Source organism: Brienomyrus brachyistius, unplaced genomic scaffold, assembly GCF_023856365.1.
Source record: "Brienomyrus brachyistius isolate T26 unplaced genomic scaffold, BBRACH_0.4 scaffold38, whole genome shotgun sequence".
NCBI classification, from domain to species: domain Eukaryota; kingdom Metazoa; phylum Chordata; class Actinopteri; order Osteoglossiformes; family Mormyridae; genus Brienomyrus; species Brienomyrus brachyistius.
In genome coordinates, this window is record NW_026042313.1 from 1,737,556 (window position 1) to 1,751,111 (window position 13,556).

At 39.5% G+C, this 13,556-nt stretch overlaps 1 protein-coding gene across 1 annotated transcript in view; it reads left to right on the top strand.

Annotated features, from left to right (window-relative positions):
* The window catches only part of LOC125722423 (uncharacterized), a 41,017-nt gene extending 27,981 nt beyond the window's left edge, over nucleotides 1-13,036 (top strand). The window contains exons 2-5 of the mRNA XM_048998582.1: nucleotides 10,751-11,101; nucleotides 11,935-12,054; nucleotides 12,545-12,591; nucleotides 12,748-13,036. Of these exons, the coding sequence (XP_048854539.1) occupies nucleotides 10,751-11,101; nucleotides 11,935-12,054; nucleotides 12,545-12,591; nucleotides 12,748-12,873 (644 nt within the window). The 3' untranslated portion in view covers nucleotides 12,874-13,036. The remainder of the gene's footprint in view (nucleotides 1-10,750; nucleotides 11,102-11,934; nucleotides 12,055-12,544; nucleotides 12,592-12,747) is intronic.
* Nucleotides 13,037-13,556: the final 520 nt, after the last annotated feature.

Genomic DNA, 13,556 nt, shown 5'->3' on the forward strand with positions numbered 1-13,556 from the left:
TCTGCTCTTCATCAAACCCACACCCCCAGTTTGGGAGCACCCTCTCCCTCTCCTCCCCCCACGGCTGTGACCGTTACTCCTCCTTGAGGAGTAACCGCTTTGCACCCTATCCCAGCCCCTATACCCACAGGAGTGCATCACCCAGTGACCAGCCGCCCTGCCTGTCCCCTCACACAAGCACACACTGAAATCATGGTCCTAAGCTCTCTGTGTGGGTTACCACGATAGTACAGCACACCGACGATTACCCTCTGACTGAATCAGAATCAGCTTTATTTGGCCAAGTATGTTCACACATATTGGGAATAGTCAGACATTTAATCAAAATAATTAAGACAAGACATAAACATACAGTTCTGTTGATTATGCGACGCATATAACCTCTGCATTCACAGCACTGCTTCAGTTATCGAAGAGCAAATTTCCAAAACTCACTCAGTCCGATAACCTAAAGTAATAAGTCATAATCCTCTTCATACGTTGCAGTAATGGGAATGAAATCTCACTCAGTGTTTATGTAATGGAGCGATGGAATTTCGTGAAATTTCCAAAAGTCCACAGAAATATTCAGAAAAACATTCCTGCAGACTGAGTTTTTGATATTTGCTTTTCAATTAACACAATTTTCTTCAGTCTGAGGTTTAACAGAATTCAGCCATATGCGGTTCAAAAAAAACTACACAGAACAAAAACAGTAAGGACTTTACATCTGTCTGAAAGGAAAGTTGACACAGGCTGCAGCAGTGAACAAATCAATCAATGTATTAAAGTTAGGCATTAAGTAACTGGAGGCAGTATACACATAACATGATAACATGCCTTTTCTGTATTGACCATATTAAGGACGCTGTAACACTGCCCACCACATACCTGCTTCATTTATTGTTTTATACTTGCAGCTGCTTATTCAGACAGCTCGTCTACCTGTCTGTCCATGTTGCCCTCCCATGACAACTGGTCCAGCCTACAGGTGCCGTCCCATTCCGGCATGTTACCCATGAGTCATAGCGGCACCTCCGGGAGCAGCTCCAGGTGAGCCCGTGCCTCCCCTCCCCCACCTGCCCCCATGCTGAGTCTCGGGCCCCCGTCTTCCCTCTTGTTCTCGCCTATACCCACATCCTGGCCTGTGTCTGCATCGTCTCACCTCATTAACAGGTCTTTCACCTTCTTCTGTCCTGATCCATTCAGGCCCATCACTGCATTCTGGGACATGCTTTGATTTATTTCGCCATAGTTACTCTTTGTTTTCCTTTGTACTTTGCACTCTACAAGTAAAATGAATAAAAAATAGGCATTATTTTGATATTGTTTTAGTACAGTGACACTGTAGTATATTTGTTGTTGTTTCCAGGCAACACTGTATGCTGATTTAACGTCTTTCCTTAATCTCCACCCCATTGCTCACACACAGCCAGTATCCCAGTTTGTGGTCAATGAGCTCCTCCTCACTCACCCCAGTCTCCCAGTCCAGTGGAATGTCCAACAGCTTGGGCTCTCAGTTCCTGCGCAGCTCTACAACTCATTACCCAGGGCTCTTGCACCCGGCCACAGTGCCCCTCTCAGGTTCCCCGCTGTATGACAGCACTGCCCCATCGGAAGTTCATGAAGCCTCACAGTACGACGCCTCTCCCCACGCGCGCTTAGCCACCACCGGGACTCCCATCACTCCTCCTTCCCTGTAGGGCGGCGCACTTCCATTATTATTGCAGTTTCTACTGTCACTCTGTTGCTTTTCCTGGTGCTGGACTTTTGACAGATAAATATATTATTTGTTGCATTCAATGACAAAAGATTGGTCTGTTTAACACCCTCAGTCTCCACCCTATGAGCCCCTTGTTGGCGGCAGAATCAGGAAGATGTCAGAGAAAGCAGAGGTAAAGTGAATAGTCACCTCGACAAAAATGTGGAAACCGCTTATGGTGATCATGCCTGTGTGGGTGAAATGGATCACCGCAGTATAAGCGGATGATGATTATAGACGATTTTTCCCTTTTTCTTTATGTCTGGCAGTTTACCATCTAATAGGCATTTTTTTTCTTTGGGATGCGTCTAGGTCAGATACGACCAAAATATTTTTCTCATTTCAGAAGTGAAAAAAAAATATTGCTCTCAGATTCTGTTCAGTTGTAGTTTTTTAAAATAATGTACCTTGATTTGTGTTTGTTTAAAATGCCATTACCTGCTGCTTACTGGGCCGCTGAAAATGTCTGGCCCAGCTAAATTTCTTGGTTTGAAAATCTGGCCCAACTACTTTCCAGACCTGGACTAGCCCTACTGAATCATACACTAATGTTATTCTGTTATGTGGGCTGTTGTGATAGGGAGATTTGCAGGATGCTGCACGACGGGTGGTGTCCCTGCTGCAGAATGCCCTGTCTGAAGCAGCACCTAGAGACAGTGAGGGTTGTTGTTATCACCTTAATATTGTATATACGCAATCTGTTATTTCTTAACTAATATAATTGTAATGTATTCTTCTGATATATTGTGCACAGCCAACAAATAAGAGAAAAATGCAAAACCAAAGGAAGGCTTTCTTTTCTCTTAAAAGTCTTTTTTCTAAACCAACTGAGAGTCAGTTAGAGGGGTGTTCATTATCAGTATTGTTGCTGGCATTTCTGAAAATGTGCCAAATTTGGTCAAGTGCCTATTTTTCAAATGCAGTCCCTGGCCAAGATGAAGAAAGTTCATGAAGACTACATGATAATATTAAGCACTGACATAACAAACAACATTTTTACATGCAAAATATACAGGAAATATACACTGCAACAGGCTAGGATAGACAAATAACCAAATACACTTGCAAGCCTGACCACTTTAGACCCCAGATTAGAAAATTGGTGAATGAGCATATATTTTTTCCAAGTTTTGTTTTGTTTTCAAGTTCTCACAAAAAAAAAAAAATAAAAAACATTTTCCCACTATAGCCAGATCCAGTTTCTGTGGGGGGCGGGGGGGTGACAATTTGTAGTAATAACTATTTCCTCCCAAGTCCTGAGTCCCGAGACATCCATGACAGATAGATATAAGTTGCTAGTGTTGATCGGCAGGAAATCTTCTCCAAAGCCCCACCACCACCTCACACCAATCCACCCAGGGTTTACTTCAAATAAATTTGCTGGTAATACAAACCGGATCAACTTGTGGTTTGTGTCCACGTGTACTAGAGACAAAGGCCCTGGTACATTCTGCGTACAACACAGCCAAGACTTGACAACCTTGATATGATGCGCATGGAATCAACCCTATGCATGGAGGCTGCAACTCTTCTCCACCGAACCCTGTAGCCCATTGACTGCAGCCTCCCTCTGACCATCCTGTAGCCTGCATTTGGTAGATCATTCTTGACAGAAGAAACCAAATTGTCAAGTTCCTCATCACTGATGGAATTATATGTGTCCCTAACACAGAGCTCATACTCTTTCATTCTTCTTAAGATTGTTCTTCTTGAAACACCCATCAGTGTGGCTATGCAAGGCACAGGAAGTTAAGTATGGAACATTTCTTTCAAACGTTGTTCTTCAATCAAAATCTTGGGTCGTCTATTGGTGGCAGCGACTTCCGGTGTGACACATGGGGCTGGACGTTCCAGATGTGCCCTCACAAGGTCAAAGAGCTCTTGCAAAGCCAGGGTGATAGCAGGAGGTACTTCAATGTGATTAGACAGGGCCTGCAGAAGATACAGCTCCTGATGACAAAGGAACTCCAGGTAATCCAAATTTAGTGGAGTCGCGCTGAATCCCATTTCTATTTTATGCAGAAGACTTTCGAGAAGGTGGTATCTGAGCTGTTCACAGAACAAATTATAGTTATTGAGGTGTCAAGATCTGGTCTCTGATCCACACACTAGGCCTACCATTCAAAAGTTTTAATTATGAAAATGAAATGTTTTTGTTTTGTGAGGTGCTTGTTCATGTATGATGATGTAGTGGCTGCTCTGTTTGACCGTGGTAAACCTTGTCACAAACAATATAAGTGAAGAAGCATGACATTAGATCTAAGGACCCGAGTCAAATAAAGTTAAATAAAAGCCATAAAAAACACTTACTCAGTGGAGATTCCAATGTAGCAGGCAGACAGCTTTATGGCTTTAATAATGAGTGTATTTAGCAGCTAAAAGGACAAAAGATATTAAAAACCTCTCCATTCTAATGCTAATTTAATAAACATTAACAGATAGCACTTAAGGTGGTTTCGCCTATAGTCTGCTAACACTAACCCGAGAACTAATATCTGACGAGCGCTCTTCCCACGATTTGAATTTATTAAATTGGCTGTGTGATGTTGTATTAAGAAATGATATTCACAATGCAATTTATCCTACATTGGCCCATTCTTTTATATATGGTAAGACGAAGTGGGAAATTCGAGCGAGCGAGTGCTGTGCAGACGCGAGCGCGTAGAGGGGATGGGTTTTCAGCACTGGAGCACACACACGCGCGTGGTTCTACTTTTGGCACTAATTTAACGCCGAGCGAGTGAGTGCTGTGCAATCGCGAGCGCGTAGAGAGCATGGATTTTCTGTTCGCGAGCGCATGCGCGCGTGGTTTTTATGCGCACGACTTTTGGCATTAATTTAACGCCATAGAAATGTGTGTTTAAAAGGGGAGGAGATCGGGTTGCAGCGCTGGTGTGAGCGGTTTCTCCGGGCAGTTCTCTCGAGGCTAACGTGGCTTGGGGAACGTGGTGTACCCGTCACCCATGCCAGGGAAGAAATCAAAACCGAAATGCTAGGAATATGGACTTCATCTTACGTCAAGCGTTTTCCTCTCCATTGACGCCCATAAAAAAAAAGTCCATATTCGTAGCATTTCGGTTTTGATTTCTTGTCAGGTAAGTCTTTATAGCCAGATACATTCGCGAGAAATTTGGTGATTTGTGGTGGCTGTTTTGATACATTAAGTTACGTTACGCATTTTCACATTAAGCGTTTTAGAATGTCCCGTGGCAGGTATCCCCTTCTATTGCCCTAGGGAGGGTTGTAACCCTCGTCTGTATATTAATAAAGAATAATCCTTCTATTCCTGTCTCATGTATCTGGACCTCCCCAGCAATTTAACGAAATTTGGTGGCAGCGGTTACAAGTGAACCCGTTTAAGTTTAGCGCTCATACTTCCGTCCATATGTTTAAGACTCACCTTGGCTGACTTAGCTGACATGTCCTGATTTCATAATCTTCAAATTTGTAATCTTTTCTCCTTCATCTAACTCCATGTTTTTAACTTCTTGTCATTTTCTTGCCGTTTGACTCATAGAAAATTATCAGACTTAAATGACACGTCAGCCTGTGCAGACAGCGATTTCAGTGTTTTAATAAATTGGCCAGCAGGTGGGGGCAGTGCTCAATTTCATTAATGCCATTCAGAAAACTTTCAGGCTTTATGTCTTAATGAACAGCCTAGAGAAAGACAAAGCATTATATTACTGATGCATACAGCAGATCCCCAACTCAGGCTGTGTTGCATATTCTTAACAGTGATACAGTATGTTCACACAGCCAGTACAAACAAACTTGCAAGATCTAGACCAGGGGTCACCAACCTTTTTAAAACGGAGAGCTACTTCACAGGTACTGAGCCATACGAAGTTTGATATCAGTTTGAAACGCCCTCCTAAACATGTCTAAACTTCATGCATGATAAACATGTTTTAAATGCTTTTTTATATTCAATTTCAAATCTATATAAATGCAAATGTGATAGATTAGAAACAGGATAAAATTAAATTTTAGATGATGTTCGCTGGTGAGTTGTGCTATTTTATAGAACAGGTCCACGGGCAACTCATGTGGTCATTGGGGGCATCCTTGGGGCACCATGTTGGTGACCCCTTATCTAGACCTACCACATCAGGTAGGAAGGTGCCTATTTCTACCAACTATTCAGACCATCAGACCCAAACCATACATTCAGTCATGCACAGGCACTCCACTAGAGGGCTCTACATTCTGTCCTACATCTGCTCACCTGTTAGACCCACACTCAGTCTCCATCCTGATTTCTACCTACTACTCGGACTATCTCACCCAAACCAGTCCTGTGGCCTGTTCTATGAAGCGGGCTTACTGGCTTATCGGGGTAACTTGTCGGATTTCTTGATCGGGACCTCCAACTGCTCTGCCATAGAGAGCATCCTAACATGCTGCCTTACGGTGTGGTATGCGGGCTGCTGGTGGCCTCCTACTGCTCTGCCATAGATAGCATCCTAACATATGGCCTTACGGTGTGGTATGCGGGCTGCTGGTGGCCTCTATGACTTTTTTGTAGACAGTCCATCTGTGTGGTGCTGTTTGCACGAATTGTTTTGGGAAATGCACTTACAGTTTTGCAGATGTTAAGGGTGATTCCAGAAATGCATCAAAGCAACTGAGGAACTGCAATGTCGCTGTACAGTTCCTTATAATGGGCGCCAATGTAATGTGTAGAGTGGCAAATAAACTGATTCACTATTTACTATCATGTACATCATTTAAAATGCTTGTTTTTAAATGCAAATGTGTGAATATAAATGTAAGCAGTAAAGCTACAATCTGCTCCTGTTTATCTAATTGTTCTCATTTTAACTGGATGTTAAGGAGTAAATTAATAAACGTCATGTAAGTGCACATTAAAATGCTTTTTCACTATTACTTAAATTCCCATGTGAACAGCCAATCAGATCAGCCTGATGTGTGTCTCTCTGTTTCCTCTCTGTTTCCTGCCCTTTCATCCCGACCACGACCATGATCTCTCACTTAGCAGCAGAGCAGTTTATTCTAAACAGTGGAACCACAAAGATGTTCAGACTCTTTGGTCTTCTCATTTTCATTAGTAAGGCCCTAAAATATAAATTATTTTTGGATTTTAATATTTTCATTTATCTATATGATGTGATCAGTGGAATTTGGCCATTTAATCTTCATCATAGTTAATAGTTATTTAGATTACTATTATATGTCTTATTTGATTATGATTTTTTTGTTTTTCTATTTTTGCAGACACTGCACTGACTACAGATGTTGTTCAGCCCAGTCACCTGATGAGGGTTCAGCTTGGAGACAGTGTGACCCTGACATGCTTCTGTCCAGAAGATGTTTCTTATGTTGCTTGGTTCAAACAAGCTGCTGGTCAGAAGCCCCAGCCCATGGCGAAAGCACTTCTCTACGTACCTGGTGAATTTTACAAGAAATATAAAAGCATAAAACGTTACTCCTTACTGAATGCAGAGGGGAGTTTTAACCTCACTATTTCTAACGTGGAGCCGTCAGATTCTGCAGTGTATTATTGTGCTGCTGTGTTTCTTCATGAGGTCACCTTTGGGAATGGAACCTTTGTCATAACCACAGGTAAATGTGATTCCAGCTATTTTCATATTTGATTTATTATAATGTCAGTAAGATTGTTCCCTGCAAAATAATTTTGACAGTTTAGTTGTTTGTCGATATAAAATTAGCAAAGATACCTTATTGTCTGCTTTGTTCCATAAATGTTTTTCTAAACATCAAACAAAATCATTCATTATTATTATTATTATTATTATTATTATTATACAATTTGTTGCATTTTGCTTGCTGTCAGCCAAAACGCCTAACCTTCTCTTTATACAGATGTTAATGTTACACATTGCAGCCTCTTTAAAAGAAATAACATAAAAAAATGTTTGAGTCGCTATATACAGTATAGGACTGTGCAAAAATCTTAAGCAACGAAAGAAAATTATTTTTTGACGTTATTTATCTGAGCAGTCAGTGTGTATTCACTCTGAAAAAAAATGCATAATTTAAGATATGAACTAGGGATGTGCACCATTCAGAACTGATTTGAGAATGAAATTCTCAAATACGTATCCTAAAATTCAGGATTTTGAATACGCATATGAAGTTTTGCAGATGTTAAGGGTGATTCCAGAAATGCATCAAAGCAACTGAGGAACTGCAATGTCGCTGTACAGTTCCTTATAATGGGCGCCAATGTAATGTGTAGAGTGGCAAATAAACTGATTCACTATTTACTATCATGTACATCATTTAAAATGCTTGTTTTTAAATGCAAATGTGTGAATATAAATGTAAGCAGTAAAGCTACAATCTGCTCCTGTTTATCTAATTGTTCTCATTTTAACTGGATGTTAAGGAGTAAATTAATAAACGTCATGTAAGTGCACATTAAAATGCTTTTTCACTATTACTTAAATTCCCATGTGAACAGCCAATCAGATCAGCCTGATGTGTGTCTCTCTGTTTCCTGCCCTTTCATCCCGACCACGACCATGATCTCTCACTTAGCAGCAGAGCAGTTTATTCTAAACAGTGGAACCACAAAGATGTTCAGACTCTTTGGTCTTCTCATTTTCATTAGTAAGGCCCTAAAATATAAATTATTTTTGGATTTTAATATTTTCATTTATCTATATGATGTGATCAGTGGAATTTGGCCATTTAATCTTCATCATAGTTAATAGTTATTTAGATTACTATTATATGTCTTATTTGATTATGATTTTTTTGTTTTTCTATTTTTGCAGACACTGCACTGACTACAGATGTTGTTCAGCCCAGTCACCTGATGAGGGTTCAGCTTGGAGACAGTGTGACCCTGACATGCTTCTGTCCAGAAGATGTTTCTTATGTTGCTTGGTTCAAACAAGCTGCTGGTCAGAAGCCCCAGCCCATGGCGAAAGCACTTCTCTACGTACCTGGTGAATTTTACAAGAAATATAAAAGCATAAAACGTTACTCCTTACTGAATGCAGAGGGGAGTTTTAACCTCACTATTTCTAACGTGGAGCCGTCAGATTCTGCAGTGTATTATTGTGCTGCTGTGTTTCTTCATGAGGTCACCTTTGGGAATGGAACCTTTGTCATAACCACAGGTAAATGTGATTCCAGCTATTTTCATATTTGATTTATTATAATGTCAGTAAGATTGTTCCCTGCAAAATAATTTTGACAGTTTAGTTGTTTGTCGATATAAAATTAGCAAAGATACCTTATTGTCTGCTTTGTTCCATAAATGTTTTTCTAAACATCAAACAAAATCATTCATTATTATTATTATTATTATTATTATTATTATACAATTTGTTGCATTTTGCTTGCTGTCAGCCAAAACGCCTAACCTTCTCTTTATACAGATGTTAATGTTACACATTGCAGCCTCTTTAAAAGAAATAACATAAAAAAATGTTTGAGTCGCTATATACAGTATAGGACTGTGCAAAAATCTTAAGCAACGAAAGAAAATTATTTTTTGACGTTATTTATCTGAGCAGTCAGTGTGTATTCACTCTGAAAAAAAATGCATAATTTAAGATATGAACTAGGGATGTGCACCATTCAGAACTGATTTGAGAATGAAATTCTCAAATACGTATCCTAAAATTCAGGATTTTGAATACGCATATGAACTTGAATTTCAGTTCATTTTGTTAATCTGAATTACATTTGAATTGTGGTTGAAAACAGGTTGTGGCATTGAAATTTATATTTGAATTTAAAGAAGAAGAACGAAAAAGGGTTTGGATTCAAATTCAAGTTCATATACGTACTGTAGGTGTAGCTTTTAACTAAAATATGAACTTTAATTTAAATATGAATTATACATAAACACATTAACATTGTTATACATCATTGTTATAAAAATGTCGTTTTGTTCAGAATGAAATAATGCAACATTTGAAGTGTCACCTAAAATAATAAACTGTCATTTTGTGCACCATGGTGGATCTGCTCATAGGAAGAGCTGAGTGTCTCTCCTTAGAAGTCAGTGTTGGCTGCAGTGACTGCAGTTTCTAACCTAAGAAACGTCCCAAACACTTTTCCTGCATCAAAAGTCAAACTAGACCCTATTCCTGCCATGAAAGCTTCACATAATGTCACCGATACCTGAGCCAACCATGTTTATCAGAGGATGCCAACCCTTTGGCTGCAGCTTTCTCTGCACACGCTGAGAGAGTCTTCAGTGTAGCAGGAAAAGATTTCAGGCCAGAAGATTGCAGATTAAATCATGAAACCTTTGAAGATATTATGCTGACTAAATGTAATAATAATGAAAAATTAGCAATGTGTATTGGAATGAAGCATAATTGCATTTGCCATGACATTTTGCTTTTCGCTGTAGTGCTATGGTTGAACAGAAAAACTTACTTTTGTGCGCATAAGAAAATAAATAGGAGCAACTACCAAACCAAGTAATTCCTTTTACTATGTATACTTTTTCTTTAATGTTAAAAGATAGACAAACTAGTAATGGGCAAACAGCTCTTCGGCTCTTGAATTAAATCATGCAGGTACTACAGCAAAATGCTCAAAAATACCAAAACACATCAAGAACTAAATATGCAAAAACAATAAATACCTTCCTGTGGAAAAGGGGCAACATAAACCAAATGTAAAGTCACGAAAATCATGAAAATATAAAGTACACTTTACACACTTCATTTCTTTGAATTGAAATTAATTATATTCATCTACCTTCATACATTAATACAAGACATTATATAATTATAATGTTTGTTATTATCATATAATTTTTATTTAGGTATTATGTAGGTGCAGTTAATGTATAGTGTTACCTGATATATACTAATAAGCAGTAATACAATAAAAAGAGAAAAGAATGTCAGCTGTTCTCCAAGAAGTTACTGATTTCTTGGATGGCTAGAAGAACATCGATTCAGTTCCCAAAAATCTGTAAGAACAATTTTTGAGGATCTGTATTTTCCATTGTTATTCTCAAAGTGCTGTCATCGTGACTATTTTGCTTTTCAGGTAAAGACTCCAACAGCAGGACTGTGGTACAGCAGCCTGTGTCTGACACATTGCAGCCAGGAGACTCTGTGAGTCTGCAGTGTACGATAGAGACTGGGAGCTGTGCAGGAGAACACAGTGTTTACTGGTTCAGACATGGATCAGGAGAATCCCTTCCTGGAGTCATTTACAGCCACGGAAACAGCAGTGATGAGTGTGAGAAGAGCCCTGAGGCTGGATCTCCTACACGGAGCTGCGTCTACAGCCTCCCCAAGGGGAACCTCAGCCTCTCCGATGCTGGGACTTACTACTGCGCCGTGGCCATGTGTGGGGAGATGCTGTTTGGCAATGGGACCAAGCTGGATATAGATGGTAACACCCAGTGAGGGGAGATGCTGTTTGGGAACGAAACACAGCTGGATATAGATGGTAACACCCAGTGTGGGGAGATGCTGTTTGGGAACGGCACACAGCTGGATATAGACGGTAACACCTAGTGTGGGGAGATGCTGTTTGGGAACGGCACACAGCTGGATATAGATGGTAACACCCAGTGTGGGGAGATGCTGTTTGGGAACGGCACACAGCTGGATATAGATGGTAACACCCAGTGTGGGGAGATGCTGTTTGGGAACGGCACACAGCTGGATATAGATGGTAACACCCAGTGAGGGGAGATGCTGTTTGGGAATGGAACACAGCTGGATATAGATGGTAACACCCAGTGTGGGGAGATGCTGTTTGGGAACGGCACACAGCTGGATATAGATGGTAACACCCAGTGAGGGGAGATGCTGTTTGGGAACGGAACACAGCTGGATATAGATGGTAACACCCAGTGTGGGGAGATGCTGTTTGGGAACGGCACACAGCTGGATATAGATGGTAGCACCCAGTGTGGAGAGTATATCTGCTTCAAAGTTTTATTTAGCTTATTCTGCTATTAAGACATTTATTTCTTATTTTAATGTAATGAATTTTCTAATTTAAGTGCTTAAATTTAATTACACAGATGTTAATTTAATAATTATTTCAAATATGACAATAGAAATTGTTAAAATGCAAATAAAGTTCATGTTAAAATTGGACTACTTACAAAACAACTGCTGTAATGTGTTATAGACTTGATCTTTAACTAATGTAATGTAAGCAAATGGGAAATGTGTCTCTATATCATTATGCTGAAATCTATCTCTTTGTTACAGGCTTTCAGAAGCTGCTGGATCCTCTTCACTCTGGCTTGCTGATAGTTTTATCTTGCAGCATTATTCTGAACGTTGCTCTCATTTGTATAAGATGTAAACTGACCTGTACACACTGTGCAGGTACGCTGCCCGGCTTTATGCACTCAGACGAAGGACAAAATGTAGTTTTTAACAAATTATAGAAATATAAAATTGTTTTATGATAGATAAAATTTTCATATTAAAACCACTCTTGCAGGTAATACAGTTTAAAAATCCATTATTAAATCTCACCTTATTTATATAAACCTTTTTGTACTGTAAGATTTACATTTTTGTATTATATCTTTCATATTTTGCAAAATCTATTGAAATATACATGTTGCAATAAGTTGCATATCAATAACTTTTATTACCAAGATCTCCTTTATAGCAATTTTATTATATATGATATATGAGAACAAATAACACATATCCAAACAAGCACACTTACATTGACAGAAGTCATTTTTACTTTCATTTTTGAGACAAAAAGGATGTTGATTGCTTGAAAATTCTGAATGTTATCTGACCACTTTATGATACTGTGTGAAATTAAATAATATATTGATGTGTTATATATTTTAAACAGATGAAAAGAACAGTGATATATCAAAAGTGGAATGGTCACGCAAGCAAGTATGTAATAAATATTTCAAATTACAAATCGTCAGTAAAACAAATGAACCTCAGACTGATTTCCATCCTGGGATCAGCATTTTAAGTGCTATTTGTGCATATAAGTAATAGCAAACCGATTTTTTAAATCCAATTCTGCCATCTCTGTCTCCACAGTGCAATGACGAGGACACACTGAATTACGCTGCCCTGAACCTTAAGAAGCCAAAACCCAGGAGACAGAAGAAAGACGGGAATAATGACACTCTGTATTCTGACCTCCGCTACAGAGATTATGAATAAAGATGCTTCTCATTCATGTCAGTCACACAGAGTGTTCAGGGTGTAGCTTTAATAATGTTCAGAAGGAGGGCAGGGGAGCCAGTGCTTCTGAGACTGAATCACAGGATTTTACGGAGTTTGGTGTCAGTGTGTTTGGGGCGCATTTTTACTGGAAGTGCAAATGTTCAAGCCAGACTGGGGGCTGAGGGAGGGGGAGAGGGGAGCCACAGAGATAATTTCTTCATGGCATGGGGGGGAATAAGCGGCTTTAATGTTGTGGAATGGCTGAGTTGCTGCAATCAGTTCTTTGATGTGACACATGCTTACTTGTCTCCCTTGTGTACCATGCTGAATGGTTTGGGGCAAACGCACAGGGACTGATCGATTATATTAAACAGATGAAAGAAACTGAATGAAAATTTCAAGTGTTCTTAAATTACGTTTTTCATTTAATGTTGTGTACTGTATGTATTTTTGAGTATATACATGTACCTGTATATGTACCTGTATATATACCTGTGTCGTTAATAACGATGTGGATAATTAAGAAAGAGGAGTTTTGTTTCTTGCTCCCTGTCCTGTTACTTGGCTCACAAACATACACACACATAGACACACACACAAACACACACACACACACATACACACACATAGACACACACACAAACACACACAGACACAGAAACACACACATGCACACACAC